At 34.1% G+C, this 13,898-nt stretch overlaps 1 protein-coding gene across 1 annotated transcript in view; it reads right to left on the minus strand.

Moving 5' to 3' along the window:
* Positions 1–12,143, minus strand: part of LOC125611345 (protocadherin Fat 1-like) — a 146,019-nt gene extending 133,876 nt beyond the window's left edge. Inside the window, exons 1-3 of the mRNA XM_048785927.1 lie at positions 12,110–12,143; positions 10,927–11,094; positions 5,046–5,216 (exon numbers count right to left, since the gene is read on the minus strand). Coding sequence (XP_048641884.1) covers positions 5,046–5,216; positions 10,927–11,094; positions 12,110–12,143 — 373 coding nt within the window. The remainder of the gene's footprint in view (positions 1–5,045; positions 5,217–10,926; positions 11,095–12,109) is intronic.
* Between the last annotated feature and the right edge of the window lie 1,755 nt (positions 12,144–13,898).

A 13,898-nucleotide genomic window follows, 5' to 3' on the forward strand; every position in this document is an offset into this window, starting at 1 on the left:
GAGGGAGGAAGGAAGGGAGGGAGGGAGGAAGGAAGGAAGGAAGGAAGGAAAGAAGGAAGGAAAGAAAAAAAGAAAACAAAAATATCCTTTATTCTAAGCATACCCTAGCTATCTTCCTGTCTTTTTCCTACCCCTCAGGGCCACAGTTTATATTCTTCTTCATCTCCTCATCAGTCTTTGCTTCTCTCTACAAATAGAAACTGCTCCCCAAATGTTATTCATTGCCTCCATGATGCCAGACCAATGGACCCCAAGTGGATGCTCACTGTCCATCTTACTTGACTTTTCTTCAACATTTACACAGTTAACCTTCCTTCTCTTGGCAAAAAAAAAAAAAAAAAAAAAAAAGAGCACTGCACATCTGTAGGAATTACACTAAGATTTCTAAGTACTTCTGGAAGAATTGTCTGGGAAAAGCAAAGTTGGCAAGATTCCTGAACAGCCATTAAGTTCTCAAAGCAGGTGAAATCCCATATACAGATTCCAAATCTTAACCAGCAAAGTCTTAATAATCCATAATCTCTTGTAGGAGTTCTGTCATCCTCGAGTGTACACCTTCTATCCCCTCATATCCTGGTCAGGGACAGAAGGGAACAGAAAACATAAAGTAGGTGATTATAAGACTCAAGTGCTTTTAGTGGCCCTTGAGATCCAGGGGTCTAAAAGACCAGGAGGACTCAGGTGAGATGATCTGGTGTCTTACCATTTAACTAAGATAGGAAGAAAAGAAGAAAGGATTCTTGTTACTTATTCAAATGTATATATAAATATCATTATTGAAAGTGGGTTGCTATGTCTGTGTTTGTTTTGAAAAATAACTACACATGTTATCAGAAAACATATGGATCATAGTAAAATTTGATTAAAAATGCTTTTGTAGCAACATAATGGAATAAATGTTATATTTTTAAATGTAATTTGTTTCCTTCTCTAGTTCTTTAGAAACTAGATGTGGGTTTTTTTTTTTAATTTAGGAACTAGATGTGGGTTTTTTAAAATTTATTTTAGTTGTTGACAGACCTTTATCTTATTTATTTATTAGTAGTGGTGAGAATTGAACCTAGTGCCTCACATGCCAGGCAAGCGCTCTACCACTGAGCCCCAGCCCCAGCCCCTGGATGTGATATTTGAACACAGTATAATAGAGTTGCATCTACAAAAATCCTATATTAGTTTTACAGTCAACTTTAAACAGATTTGATATGGCTCACTTAATAAAATGAATAATTTTGTTTTATGGGGTCCAAACTTCAAAAAGGTAAATATTTTGCTTCTTTTCTTAAAATATTTTTTTAGTTGTACTTGACACAATACGTCTATTTTATTTATTTATTTTTTATGTGGTCCTGAGGATAGAACCCAGGGCCTCGCACGTGCTAGGTGAGTGCTTTACCACAGAGCCACAACCCAGCCCCTATTTTGCTTCTTTTATGTTTCTAAAAGAAGTTTACAGTTCACAGTTATGATTTTTCAAATCTAGAGATAATAAATATTATTTAGAATAATAGATCATATTTTTGAAGTACTATATTTTAAATGCAATAATCAAGAAAATTTCTGTCAGGCACACACCCAAATGAACTGGGACCCACAACTCTGAAGCACTTTTTTTGAAAATTGTGTTTCAAGTGTAATCTTTGAGATTTAAATTTTTGAGACTTTTTACAGTTGTTAAACATCAAAATAAAATAAAATTGTAAATGTGGGCATGTAAAAGTTTACAAGACAGATGGGTCAGCTAGATTGATAGATTATTCATTAATTTCCACTACACCTTGATTCCATCTCTTTTCTACTATCTTTTTCATGTGTTTTCAACTTCTCCCAGTAAAATCAATTTTTCTCCTTTGTAAAATAACCCATACATCTCCTTTTAAAAAGAAGTAAATCAGGGAGGGAAAGGGAAAGTACTGGGGAACAGAAATGAACATATTTCATTGTTATATTATGTGATGTGCAAATACATAGCAAAGAATTCCACTAGTGTGTATAATGCAACAATTCTTTTTTTTTAAAGAGGTAAACCAGACACCAGTCTTGAAATTCTTATACAGATCTGCTTTCTCTCTAATTTCACATTCAAATTTCTACAGAAGTGTTTTCTCTTTACAATCTCACCAATCTGCTCCATTCTGTCTTCCACCTTCTATTACCCATAACATCGTTCCCAGACTCATGAGTTATCATTTCTCTTTCATCACCAGTTAAATGCAGTGAACTCTGTAATCCCCCATCTTGGTTGACTTGAATTCAGCCAGCTAACCACCTGGCACTCTTTTGAAACCTGTCCCTTTGCCATTCATGGCGTAACTCTCTCCATCTTCTACTACAACCCCAGTCACTCTTTGTTAGTGTCTTTGGCAAGCTCAGTTTCTTCCCCACGTCATTAAGTGTAGGAGTTTTTCAAGGTTTGGCCTTAGGCCTGCTTTTATTCTAATTCTCTATTGTGTCTGAGTGATTTCATCCAAATCCATGGTTTCAATTACAAAACATTTATAGTCCTAAGCAAGACCTCTGAGCTCAACTGCTAACTTAAATCTCTCCTTTGACATAACAAAGGCATATCAAATATGACATTCAAGGGGGAACTCAGGATTCTCTGTTCAAATTTGGTTTACTTCTATGCTATCCTACCTTACCTGAGGCTTACTACAACAGTCATGCAAATCACAATTCTGAGATTTGTCCTCCCTTGCTTTCTTTTTAATTCCTCAGCAGATTAATTTCTTATCTGAATATCTCAAGACTGCCCTTTTCTCTTTATCTCTGTCACCTCCTTAGGCCAAACTCTATCATTCCTTCCCTAGATTATTGAAATAACCTGATAACTTCTCTTCCTCTTTCTACTCTGCTAGTCTTTCTGAGCCAAATCAAGACTGATGACTGTATGTGCTCTATGAGCTGAGAAGAGGTTTTAAAGTTTTAAATAAAAATAGTTAAAAGTTTTTTAAATGGTTTTTAAATATAAATGTTTTTTAAAAACCACAGAATACTAATATTTTGTGATGCATGAAATCTATATGAAATCAAATTTCAGTGTTTATAAATAAAATACTAACAGGCAACATATATACCCCCTTGTTACAGAATGTCTCTTGCTGCATTTTTGCTGCATTGCACATTGAGTGACAGGAATGACACCGTGCATGGTGCTCTCTTCACTTCAAATATGAATTTGAGTAATCCAGTCATAATAGCATTCTCAGTACCATACTGTTCCTAATCACCATGCCTACCCATCACGGGAAAACAGGAAGAGAAAAGAGGACTTTGAATAATACGATTTTAAGTCATGATGGAGTGTGAAATATGCTGTTGAATTATGTGGTGAAGAAGTGTATTTTATACAATGGCTCTATAACTCTGCTAAAAGAATATAATGCATGTCATGTGAGTTGAGGGTCCCAGTTGACTCAGGCATGTGTTTGACTAAGCTCTCATCCCAATGTCTTCACTTACATGGAAATCAATGGTCAGAAAAAGTAGAAAATTTTAATCTAAATGTTTCATGACAAATTTTATTCACAAAATTAAGACTACAACCAAAATAAGATTCTGAGTAGTTCATTTGTTTAATCAAGCGAGGAAAGTCATTCACTGATAGTGAGTTATTTAAAAATCCTACCCTATAAAGGAATTTTCTATATACCTCAAAAAGAAAATCCATTCTTCTTATTAATAGACCAATAGCAAAGAAAATTTATACTTGTTGTGGTTACTACTATTATACTATGAAAATTTTATCAGGAAAACTGTCTAGCTATTTGTGTTCTTTCTTATTATTTAAATACTGTATAAATAATGTATTCAATTTTGCTTTGTGATATGGTGATATGCATATCTTAAAATATTTATTGGATAGAGCTGGAAAATATCATGCTAATCAAAATAAGCCAATCCCAAAGAACCAAAGTTCTCTGTTTTCTCTAATATGCAGATGCTAATTCACAGTAAGGGGGAGAGGCAAGGGAAGAATACAGGTACTTTTTGTTAGACAGAGGTGAATGAAGGGATGGAGGGGGATAGGAGTAGGAAGGATAGTCGAATGATTTAGACATTGTTACCCTATATGCATATATGACTACACAACATACTACATATTTTACTACAACCTATGTAACTCTACATCATGTGCAACCAGAAGAATGAGGTTATACTCCATTTATGTATGATGTGTCAAAATGCATTCTACTGTCATGGGTAACTAATTATAACAAATAAAAAAAAATATATATATATACACATATATATATATGTGTGTGTGTGTATATGTATATATATGTATGTGTATATATATATATATATATATATATATATATATATATATATATATATATANTATATATATATATATATATATATATATATATATATATATATATATAATCTGGCCCTTAGCAATGCTTGCTCACTCAGCCTACTTCTGTCTCCTTCCAATCTTTCTCTGTGTCCAACCAGATAAATCAACTCAAAATACCTATCAGCTTACCATACTTCAAAGGATTCCCACTACCCATTGGACAAGGACAGACATTCTTAAAACTACCTTTATTAGAATTTACCTAAAAGTGAAACTTTTACTTTGTCTCCCCTGACTTATTTCTTTTGCAAGTCCACACATAAAATCTCTTGGCTGCTGGGCATGGTAGCACTTGCCTGTAATCTCTGCATTTCAGGAGGCTGAGGCAGGAGGATAGCAAGTTGAGGCCAGCCTCATCAATTTTAATGAGGCTCTGAGCAACTAAGTGAAACCCTGTCTTAAAATAAAAATGACCCAGGATATGGCTCAGTGGCAAAGCACCCCTCAATTCAAGCCCTAATTTTTTTAGAAAAGTGAAAATTTCTATATAGTAAAACTGTTTTCAATCTATTCCATAGGGAGAAATAGGGGTAATGTGTTTTCTTATATACATGAATGTCTGCACATATTTTCATATACTTATATAAACACATTATATACATAATAAAACTTCACTAATCATCTCTACATGAAAAGTAGCCCTGGCCTCTACTGAAAGTAAACATAGGAAAATGATGTGTGATACCTGTGCCTGAAGAAAACTGTGGATCAGCAGTACAGTTTGGAGGTTCAGGAACATCAATGATATTAATAATCAGAACACGTCTCATGAGTCCTCCAGTATCAACTATAAATAGAAACCTTATTGGATCAGTTTCGTAATTAAAAATTTTGGTAGAAGTGATTACACCAGAACCTAGTAAAGAAATAATCCAAAAATTATAATTATCATCAGTCTAAGAAACATACCTTTTACATATTAAAAGGTGTTATAATTACACATTTTAACTGTTTTATAATGAATGTAAATCAGAAATGACATGATCTAACCAATATTACCCAATTAACAAGCATCATATGAATTTTTAATGAATTTTTAAAAGCTGGGAATGCAATTAGTCTGCATTTTTAATTTTTAGCCACCTCATTAAAAAGTATTCAAATATGCAAAAGGATAGCAAAAGCTAGAGTTTTCTTTTCTTTTCAAATTGGTTTATAATTTAGACACACATTCTTAATCAACTGTATTTTCCCCTCAAATATTTTCATTGAAAATCATTGCCAAAGACAACAGGGGCCATCAATGACCGATCACATTGTGAGTACATTCATGTCTACTTTTTATTAAAAGAGCAAAAAATATTATTTTATATCTAACCTCCTTAGTTGTATGAGTTTACCATAAAATTATAACACAGGTTTGGCAAGAATTCTCTGTTATCAAAGGAGGCATACTGTCAGAAAAGATGATTATTTGTGCTACTGATTGCAACAGTAACCAATTCCATACTGGACTAGGCTAACACCTGAGAGTAAAAGAACCAGTTAAGACAAGAAAGGTATATATGAAAGGAAGAAAAATATAGACACTGATAAAAATGAAAGTTTTTATTTTGTTACTATTAGCAATATAAGTATTCTATTAAATATGAAATTTAAAAATTAATTTTGAATGGGTGCATTATAGTTACACATAGCATTGTGATTCATTGTGATATAGTTGCACATGCCCATAGCATAATTTGGTTAATTCCATCCTACAGTACCTCCCTTTTCCCTTCCTCCTAAATCTGGACATTTTAAAATGAATTATAAACTATTAGTAAATAAATTATTTTAAAAGTTGATGAAATATCTGTAGTGCTTTTTTTAAAGCTTCGAGTCATAAAATCTACTGAATTAGAAAAAAATTATTCTGTATTTTGAGAAATTCACTATTATCAAGTAGCAACGTGTGTTTAAAATATATACTAATTATGCTTTTATAATGAATTTAATAAAGACAAAGAAGCAAGTTTCCCTGAAACAAATAAATTTCCTACAAATTTATATAAATTTTGCTTTTCAGCTTTATGGAATGATAAGAGTCAAGTCAAATCAAGACATAACAAGAAACCAGCATAACCCAACCTGAACCTTTTTTCAAACTGAAATGGAGCTTATAGATTCCTTGTACATAATTCAAGAAACTATCTCAAAATGAGGTATTGAATCAAACCTCAAGGGAATATTAATAGAATCGACCATTTGATATATGTTTAACGTGGTGTCTCCTAGTGAGTCTTCTCTAGAATGATTAAAGGAACTAAAACTTGATTGAATGGTCTCATAGTTCTCCTTTAACCCCCAAGAAAGATTTTTTGCTCCATATTTTGGTATGAAGATATAACAGGAAAAGTCCCAGTACCCATATTGACAATGTACCAAATAAGCTGTGGCACACTAGAAACAACTAGAACCATTTAGGGCCTAGAAGCACCAACTATCAAAGGAAGACATTTCTACAGTATGTTATTAAGTGGAACCTATCTTCCCAGTGCTAGTGTAGTCTCAGGATATTGTAGATGGGCCACCAGGAATAGCATCAGAAGGCTATGGTTTCTACTCCAGTTTGTATCTTAAATGTCTCCCAAAGTCCTATGTGTTCAAGGATTGGTTCTCTATCTTGGTACTATTGGAATATGGTGGAATTTTTAAGAAGTACAGCCAAGTGAGAGGTCTTTGGGTCACTGGGGCATGCCCTTGAAGGGGACTGTTTTATTCCAGTCTTTTCTTCTTTCTCTCTTTTACCAGCCATCAGACGAGAGGTTTTTCTCACCAGTGTACTCCCACCATGATGTACTACCTTGCCACAGGACTAAAAGCAACAGGACCAACCAAGAATGGATTGTAGCTTTCAAATATCAAAATAAAACTTTCTACAGGTTGAATTATCTCAGATATTTCTCACACTGATAGAAACCTAGGTAACACAGCACCTTAGAGAAGCTAAAAGGAAACAGATTAATTTAGATGACATGGGTACATTAATTTCAGAAACAAACCTGTAGTTTCCTGAGATTAATCAGATCTTTAGAACTTAGACTTAAGAATGAACCCAAGCAAGAACAGGGGAAGAATCATTTAGCCAACTCAGTGTTGTTTAAAGCCACATGTTTTGAAGGAGTTCATTACATAGTCTCTTAAGACAGATAAGGGAGGAATGCAGATTCAAAGTGGTGGGATAAGAATTGGAAATGCAGACATGAATTTATTGGTATAGGGATAGACACTAATAAAACAGGGAAAACAACTGAATCAGGCACAGTCCTTGGGCTCAAGAGGTACAATCAAGGAAATAAAGCTGCTAAATAAAGTGGATTAAAAATACAAAAAGGAATATTTTATGCAGTGTTGAGAGCAGGGTAGATGTTGTGGTTACTTGGGAGGAATTATTTCCAAACTAATAATTGATAGTGATGTGAAAAATTTGGTCAGGAGAAAAGGAGGCAGAAAATATATTGAAAGACCCAGGGAAAGAAGAAAAATTTGCATTAAGAAATATATATTTTGACTAAAATATAAAATATTTAATGGAAAGTGGTGAACTTTATAAAGTTCACACAAAGGTTAAAGTAGAAGCAGCATTATTGAGTCTAGATTTGAATACTTTAATTTAATATGTTTGAAAATATATCTATGAAGTAGAGACATTGGTCTGGAGTTGAGTCATAATATTTGAACCGTGTGTGTGTTTGTGTGTGTGTGTGTGTGTGTGTGTGTGTGTGTGTGTGTATGATCAGATGAATCTTTTTGTAATTGTAGTCAAGGTATACATAGGTGTGGTTTTAGTCAAGATAGATGCAAGGTGAAATGTGCAGTGTATAAATACAAAGAAACCTAAATAGCCCTGAATCACACCCTGCAAACATGTACAGATTAAACAAAGGAAATATAAGAAGAAGGAGAATAAGTAAGAAGAACAGGAAAAGGAGATAAGGTGATAAATAGGGAAAATCTGCATAAAATAATGTAAAAAGCAATCTAAATATGAATGTGTTTCAAAAAGTAGGGAGTGATTTTTTTCACTTCCAAATCTTAAAGAGAGATTATATGTGATCGGGACAAAATATGGCATTGTGTTTACCAATAAAGGGGATTGTTCTGTATGGTAACATGAGGTAACCTATCACAATTCATTCTGAACATCATAGAAGAATAAATGAGAGGTGTGGGAGGGGAAAGTGTTGTACAGAACTCTTTAAAGATATTTATCTAGTCTAATGAGAAGTGAGATATTCTATAAAAAGTCAAAAAGAAGACAGGAGAAGGAATGGAACACTTGGCAAGAGTGGATTTTATTGAAATGCAAAAGGCTTAAAAGACTACTTAAAGATTAGGAGAAGGGAAGAAGTAAAAAAGAGAAAATATTCTTTTCTGACTTAAAAAAAATTGAAGGATGTCCAGAAAACATTTTGGTTGACATGTTAACATGTTGATTCATGTGATTTTCTCCAAGAATATCCAATAGCTCAAGCATAGCAGGAAACATTAACAATTGGTTAATCTCATGCTGGAATTTTCCAGAAGAGAATTTGCAAGAGGAACCACAGGGCAGGTTATCTAAGGATAAAATGTTAAGGAGGAGTTGAAAGATGGATCAGAATCAGGGGATAGAGAAGAGATGAATGATAGAAAGAAAGAAAATAAATCAATGAACTGGTGACCTTAGAGATAATGGCAACATGATATTATAGTAATAACTGAAAATTAAAAGAGCTGAAAGAGGCCTAAGAGTGAGATTCTGAAGTAAGAGTGTAAAAATGGTTATTCTGGTTGCTGAAGTTCTGGATGCAGCCACAAGAGTAAGTAAATGGTAATTAATTTTAAAGACATGGGAATTTAGGTACAGGATTTACACTGAATAAGGTAAAGGGTCTTACATGTGGGGTGCTGGATAGGACAGAGTGTGAACATCATAGTAACATATGAGATGGTGGCAGAACTTGAAATAGAAACACTGTGAGGGATGCATTCAAGTCCCCAGGGCTTGTGGGGGAGTGATTAGTTTAGTGTGGTGAGGAGCCAAATATCCAGAGCTCCAAATGAGCAGGGATCTTTCCCCAAAAATGTCTGAACAGTGGTTAGGAATCAGCTTTGCAGGGTAAGAAGCATGCTGACTCCCCACTTCCTGACTCAGAGATGCAAGATGTGTGTGGGAGAAGGAAGAATAGCAGCTTAAGGCCCTCTGCAGTTGTCCCTTGGGATGATCAATTTTGGTTAAAGCCAAGAGGTAGAGAATGTCATGAAACAGATTGCAAAAGTAAGGAATTTTTAAAAATTGTATTTATCGATTTATAAATGGTACTTCAGAGGGCATAACATTGCAAAGAGAATACCGGGCCAAGTTAGAGGAAAGGAAGCTTTGAGTAGCATGGTGATAAGGATAGGGGAGAGGATACATGCATATTTGTGGCTTTTCATCCTAAGCAACTACCCAGAAGATGAGAGGCAGAGTGGGGCACCGAGTTCCACGGAATCAGATTGAGACATTTCCTTAGTATTAAAGAAGTGGTGTGCAAAGAGGAGGGTGATTCATCTGGGAACCAGGCCATGGTTTATCACTTCTAGCCAAGGTCAAAAAGAAACGGAAAAAAAAAAAAAAAAAGACTTGGATCTAGAGGGCAGGCAATCAGCTTCTAGGGAGGTGAGTCTTATTGCAGTCTGACCACCAGGAATCAGAAATCCTGTGCCCCGGGGAAGGTTTTCAGTATCACTAGTCAAGGAAGCAGGGTTGTTCAGGTTTATTCTGAATTTGAGGTTTAGAGTGACGGAGAGGAAGGGAAACAGCCAAGTTGGCAAACGTTAGAATTAATCTCTGCAGAAAATGGAACCAGGGGCCTTATTCTTAGAGTATAGAGCTGTGCTCAGCCACCAGTAAAGCATTCTAGGGAAGTGACACTGGCTGATGGCCAGTGAGACATAGTGCTATTTTCAAAAATGTTAAATTTATAAAAATCATAGCAGGCAATATTTTGACATTTCCTGAGCATGGTACAAAAATCAATGTATACATAACAGCTATAGGAAATATAAATAAAACAGTTGTTCTAGCATACATCTCACTTTAGAGTTATCATCTGCTTAATTATAAGTAAGGGAAACGGATCTATTTTTTCACCCACCCACTGATAGTCTACCCTGCCAGCTACCTGACCAGGTATGAGTTCTCCCTGTCTTGGCTAGTTCATTCACTTCGGAGGCGGAGGGGAGGTTTGCAATTCACTTAGCCAAACTATATTTTAAATTGTTTTTCTAGAAAGTAGTATATATACTGGATCATCTTTTCTATTATTCAAAGGCTGGTTTTTTTTGTTTGTTTGTTTTTGTTTTCCCTGAAAAGAAGGAGGTGACTCTCAGGTTAACAATGAACAAAACTTTGACTTCTTTCTGGAAACACTGTAGAACACCATGAGTTAGGGGCAAAGCAAGAATCTGAAATCTCTTTAGAGATATTAACTAAAGCAAAGTATGCCAAAAAACTCAATATGCCATTTGAGTATAACTAAGTCATTTTCTTTTAAGCCTAAATCTTAAATAATAAATATAAAATAAATAAAAATATACAAATGCTAATATTCATTTACTTGCATCAATGACAAAATCCTTTGTTTTATTCAGAAAGCGATATGCATCTGCTTTTCCTGCCACATCTTTATCATAAGCCCGACTGAGTTGTGTTCCAGGGGCCATGTTTTCAGGCAAATTCACAGGGTTAATTAATATCTGAATTTCTGCTCCAATGTAGGAAAACACTGAAAAGATAACACAGAGATACTTCTTAAGTAATACCAAGAAAATACACAAATGAAAATTTTTACCAATAATCATTCTAGATATTTATCCCCTAAATTACATACATAGCTGAAATTATATTTGGGAAAAAAATTCTTCTAAAACTGAGTCAATGTTTGTTTGTTTGTTTCTCTAAACTGCATTTAGTATTATGTTTCTATGTTGGGCTATACACAACAAACTTGAAAGAACAAGTTGAGATCCCAAATTTACTATCTTTATTTTTTCATTCAACATGCATACTTATTACCATACAGAATGATTTCTCCAGTCAAGATGGTAATTTCACTCACTTCCTTATTCAGTTTATAGATCATTTCAGTCAATTTTTCATGTTCACTTGCTATGTTTTTAAAGTTTTTAAAGCCTGCTGTTTTTCAATATTAAATGCTATTTGAAAAAACTCAATGCCTTTGTTTTGATTGACTTATTTTCATTTTTTAAGAAAGAAGAGAGATTAATTTTGATTTAGTTGTAACTTATAAATTGCACTATATTGCACCCCTAGAGTGAAAACCAGAAATAAACACATCCTGAAACTTACTCCCAGACAATGTGGTATGATTAAAAGGATAAACACACACACACACACACACACACACACACACACGTAGTTACATAAGATATCCAACAATAGCCTAATATTAAAAATAGTCATAAATGTATACATATTTCATGACTACTTGTTATAAAATAGAAGATTTTTAAAAAGAAAATTAAGCTACAAAAAGAGGACCCTAAAGAAAAACAAAAACACTAAAAGTAGATTCCTATTTGAAATAATTCCAGATTATTTTGAGTCTTTGTTCTTTTAATCTCTCTCTCTCTCTCTCTCTCTCACACACACACACACACACACACACACACACTACAAGAACAAAATATTCAATAAATTAAATGGATCTCAACAAATTTCTAAACTAGCACTTAAACTTGCATTTATTAAAAGAAAAAAAACATCAAATCTAAACAAACCTGTATATACCAATAAAATCTTGAAGATATTCATATTTAGACCGGCTCCCTAATGCCCATGGCAATACCATCAACAAATGTGTGGCTATTTATATACAAATTCAGTCTTTACACAAATTAAGCCATCAGGTCAACAAGTTGTTACTCAACATGGAAGCCAGTCATTTAATTTTATTTAATTGAGTGATTATGCACATAGGTCATATTACAACTTCTATGTCTGCTTCCCATATAAATCTGACGAGATTATCTCAGCAAAGCTAGGATCACTAAATAACAATTTAATTTGTGTCTTGAGAGTTGATGTGGTGTATACTATGGAGAATTTTTGGCAAGAAGTTCGGGTGATTTGTTCTTTAATCCTTATTGACCTAGTAGAAGGTGCTCTGCAAGTAGAATAGTTTTGTTTTGTTTGTTTTGTTTTGTTTTTTTAAAGATTACTCTTGTCAGGGGAACTTATGTGAACCTTATATACCCATGAGGGACTGAGGATATAGTGCAGAGGTAGAACACTTGCCTACCATGCATAGGACCTGGGTTAGATCCCCAGAACCACAAGAAAGGAAGAAAGAAAATAAATAAAAAAACGTTAATGTTAAATTATTTGTGCCAGAAATAGTGTGGGCTGGGCACTGGACTCCAAGATCTACTCCTTGTGGTAGATCCCAGCAAGTACAGTCTTTCTTCCCACTTTGCCACCCAAAGTCGCGGAATGCGCTCAGTGTTGTCTGGGTTTCAGTGGCACTGGTCCATCCAGTACTTCCAGCAGGGGTCTGGAGTTTTCCCAGTACCAGATTTCACCATGGGAGGTCTGGTCCTGGGTTTCAAGTCTAAAACCTGACTTCATTCTCTCTTCCCTTCCCAGCAACAGGTGTCTCTCCACAGGACTACTTGGCATGATCACTCTTTTCTTCTTACCTTATTCAATGCACCTTTTGAATTCATTATTCTAAAAGCAGGCACTATAGTCTCTGACCTGATTTCCTTAGCTGTTGTGAAGGTGATTTGGTCCTGAGAGTCTTTCACATCTGTGTGTCTGTGGGGAGATAATCACTGGAGCATATTAACTGCCAACTTACTTTGCTTTCTGAGTTGCAGTACTTATAGAAAGTGCATCAAAACATTAAAAACTCTGTTACTATAGGTTAGGAATGAACAAAAATGTTTAAAACAGTAAAATATGTATTTGATGCATTGTAATTTAAATGAGAATTAAAATGTTTATGAAAAATCTTTTGAAAAATAATTTCAATAGTTCTAACCTTTTCATCATATAACTTTTATCACAGATCCTTTCTGTGTCTTGGTAAATTTTTTATTTCTTTCTAGTTTGAATCAACTTCCCACATTTTATCTTTTACACTGTCAGTGTTGTGAAATATCTTCACAATTTTCTTGAAGATTTTTGAATATATCACATACTCTGGGATGTCCCATTTTTTTATCACAACCAATTTTTTCACTTATGTTGATGTGACCTTCACTGAGCCCTTTGGTGACATACCTCTTTTTTTTTTCTTTTTTTAAATAGCAGTAGTGCCAGCATTCCTATCATCATATTTTCTTTCTATTTACTTCATTTATTACTGCAAAATTATTTGCATTGAGAAATTAATTTTTATGTCATACTGCCCACATAGTATTCATTGTTCATTTCTTCTTAGATGCTTTTATGATTTCAAAATTATGCTTCATGTAATATTTAATCCAAAGATCACCTATAAAAATTGCATAATCTCCAGCGATAATGTCAATAGCCTGAAAATCCATCTAAAGTTAGCAACAGTTA

Source organism: Marmota marmota, unplaced genomic scaffold, assembly GCF_001458135.2.
Source record: "Marmota marmota marmota unplaced genomic scaffold, marMar, whole genome shotgun sequence".
In the NCBI taxonomy this organism is placed as follows: Eukaryota; Metazoa; Chordata; class Mammalia; order Rodentia; family Sciuridae; genus Marmota; species Marmota marmota.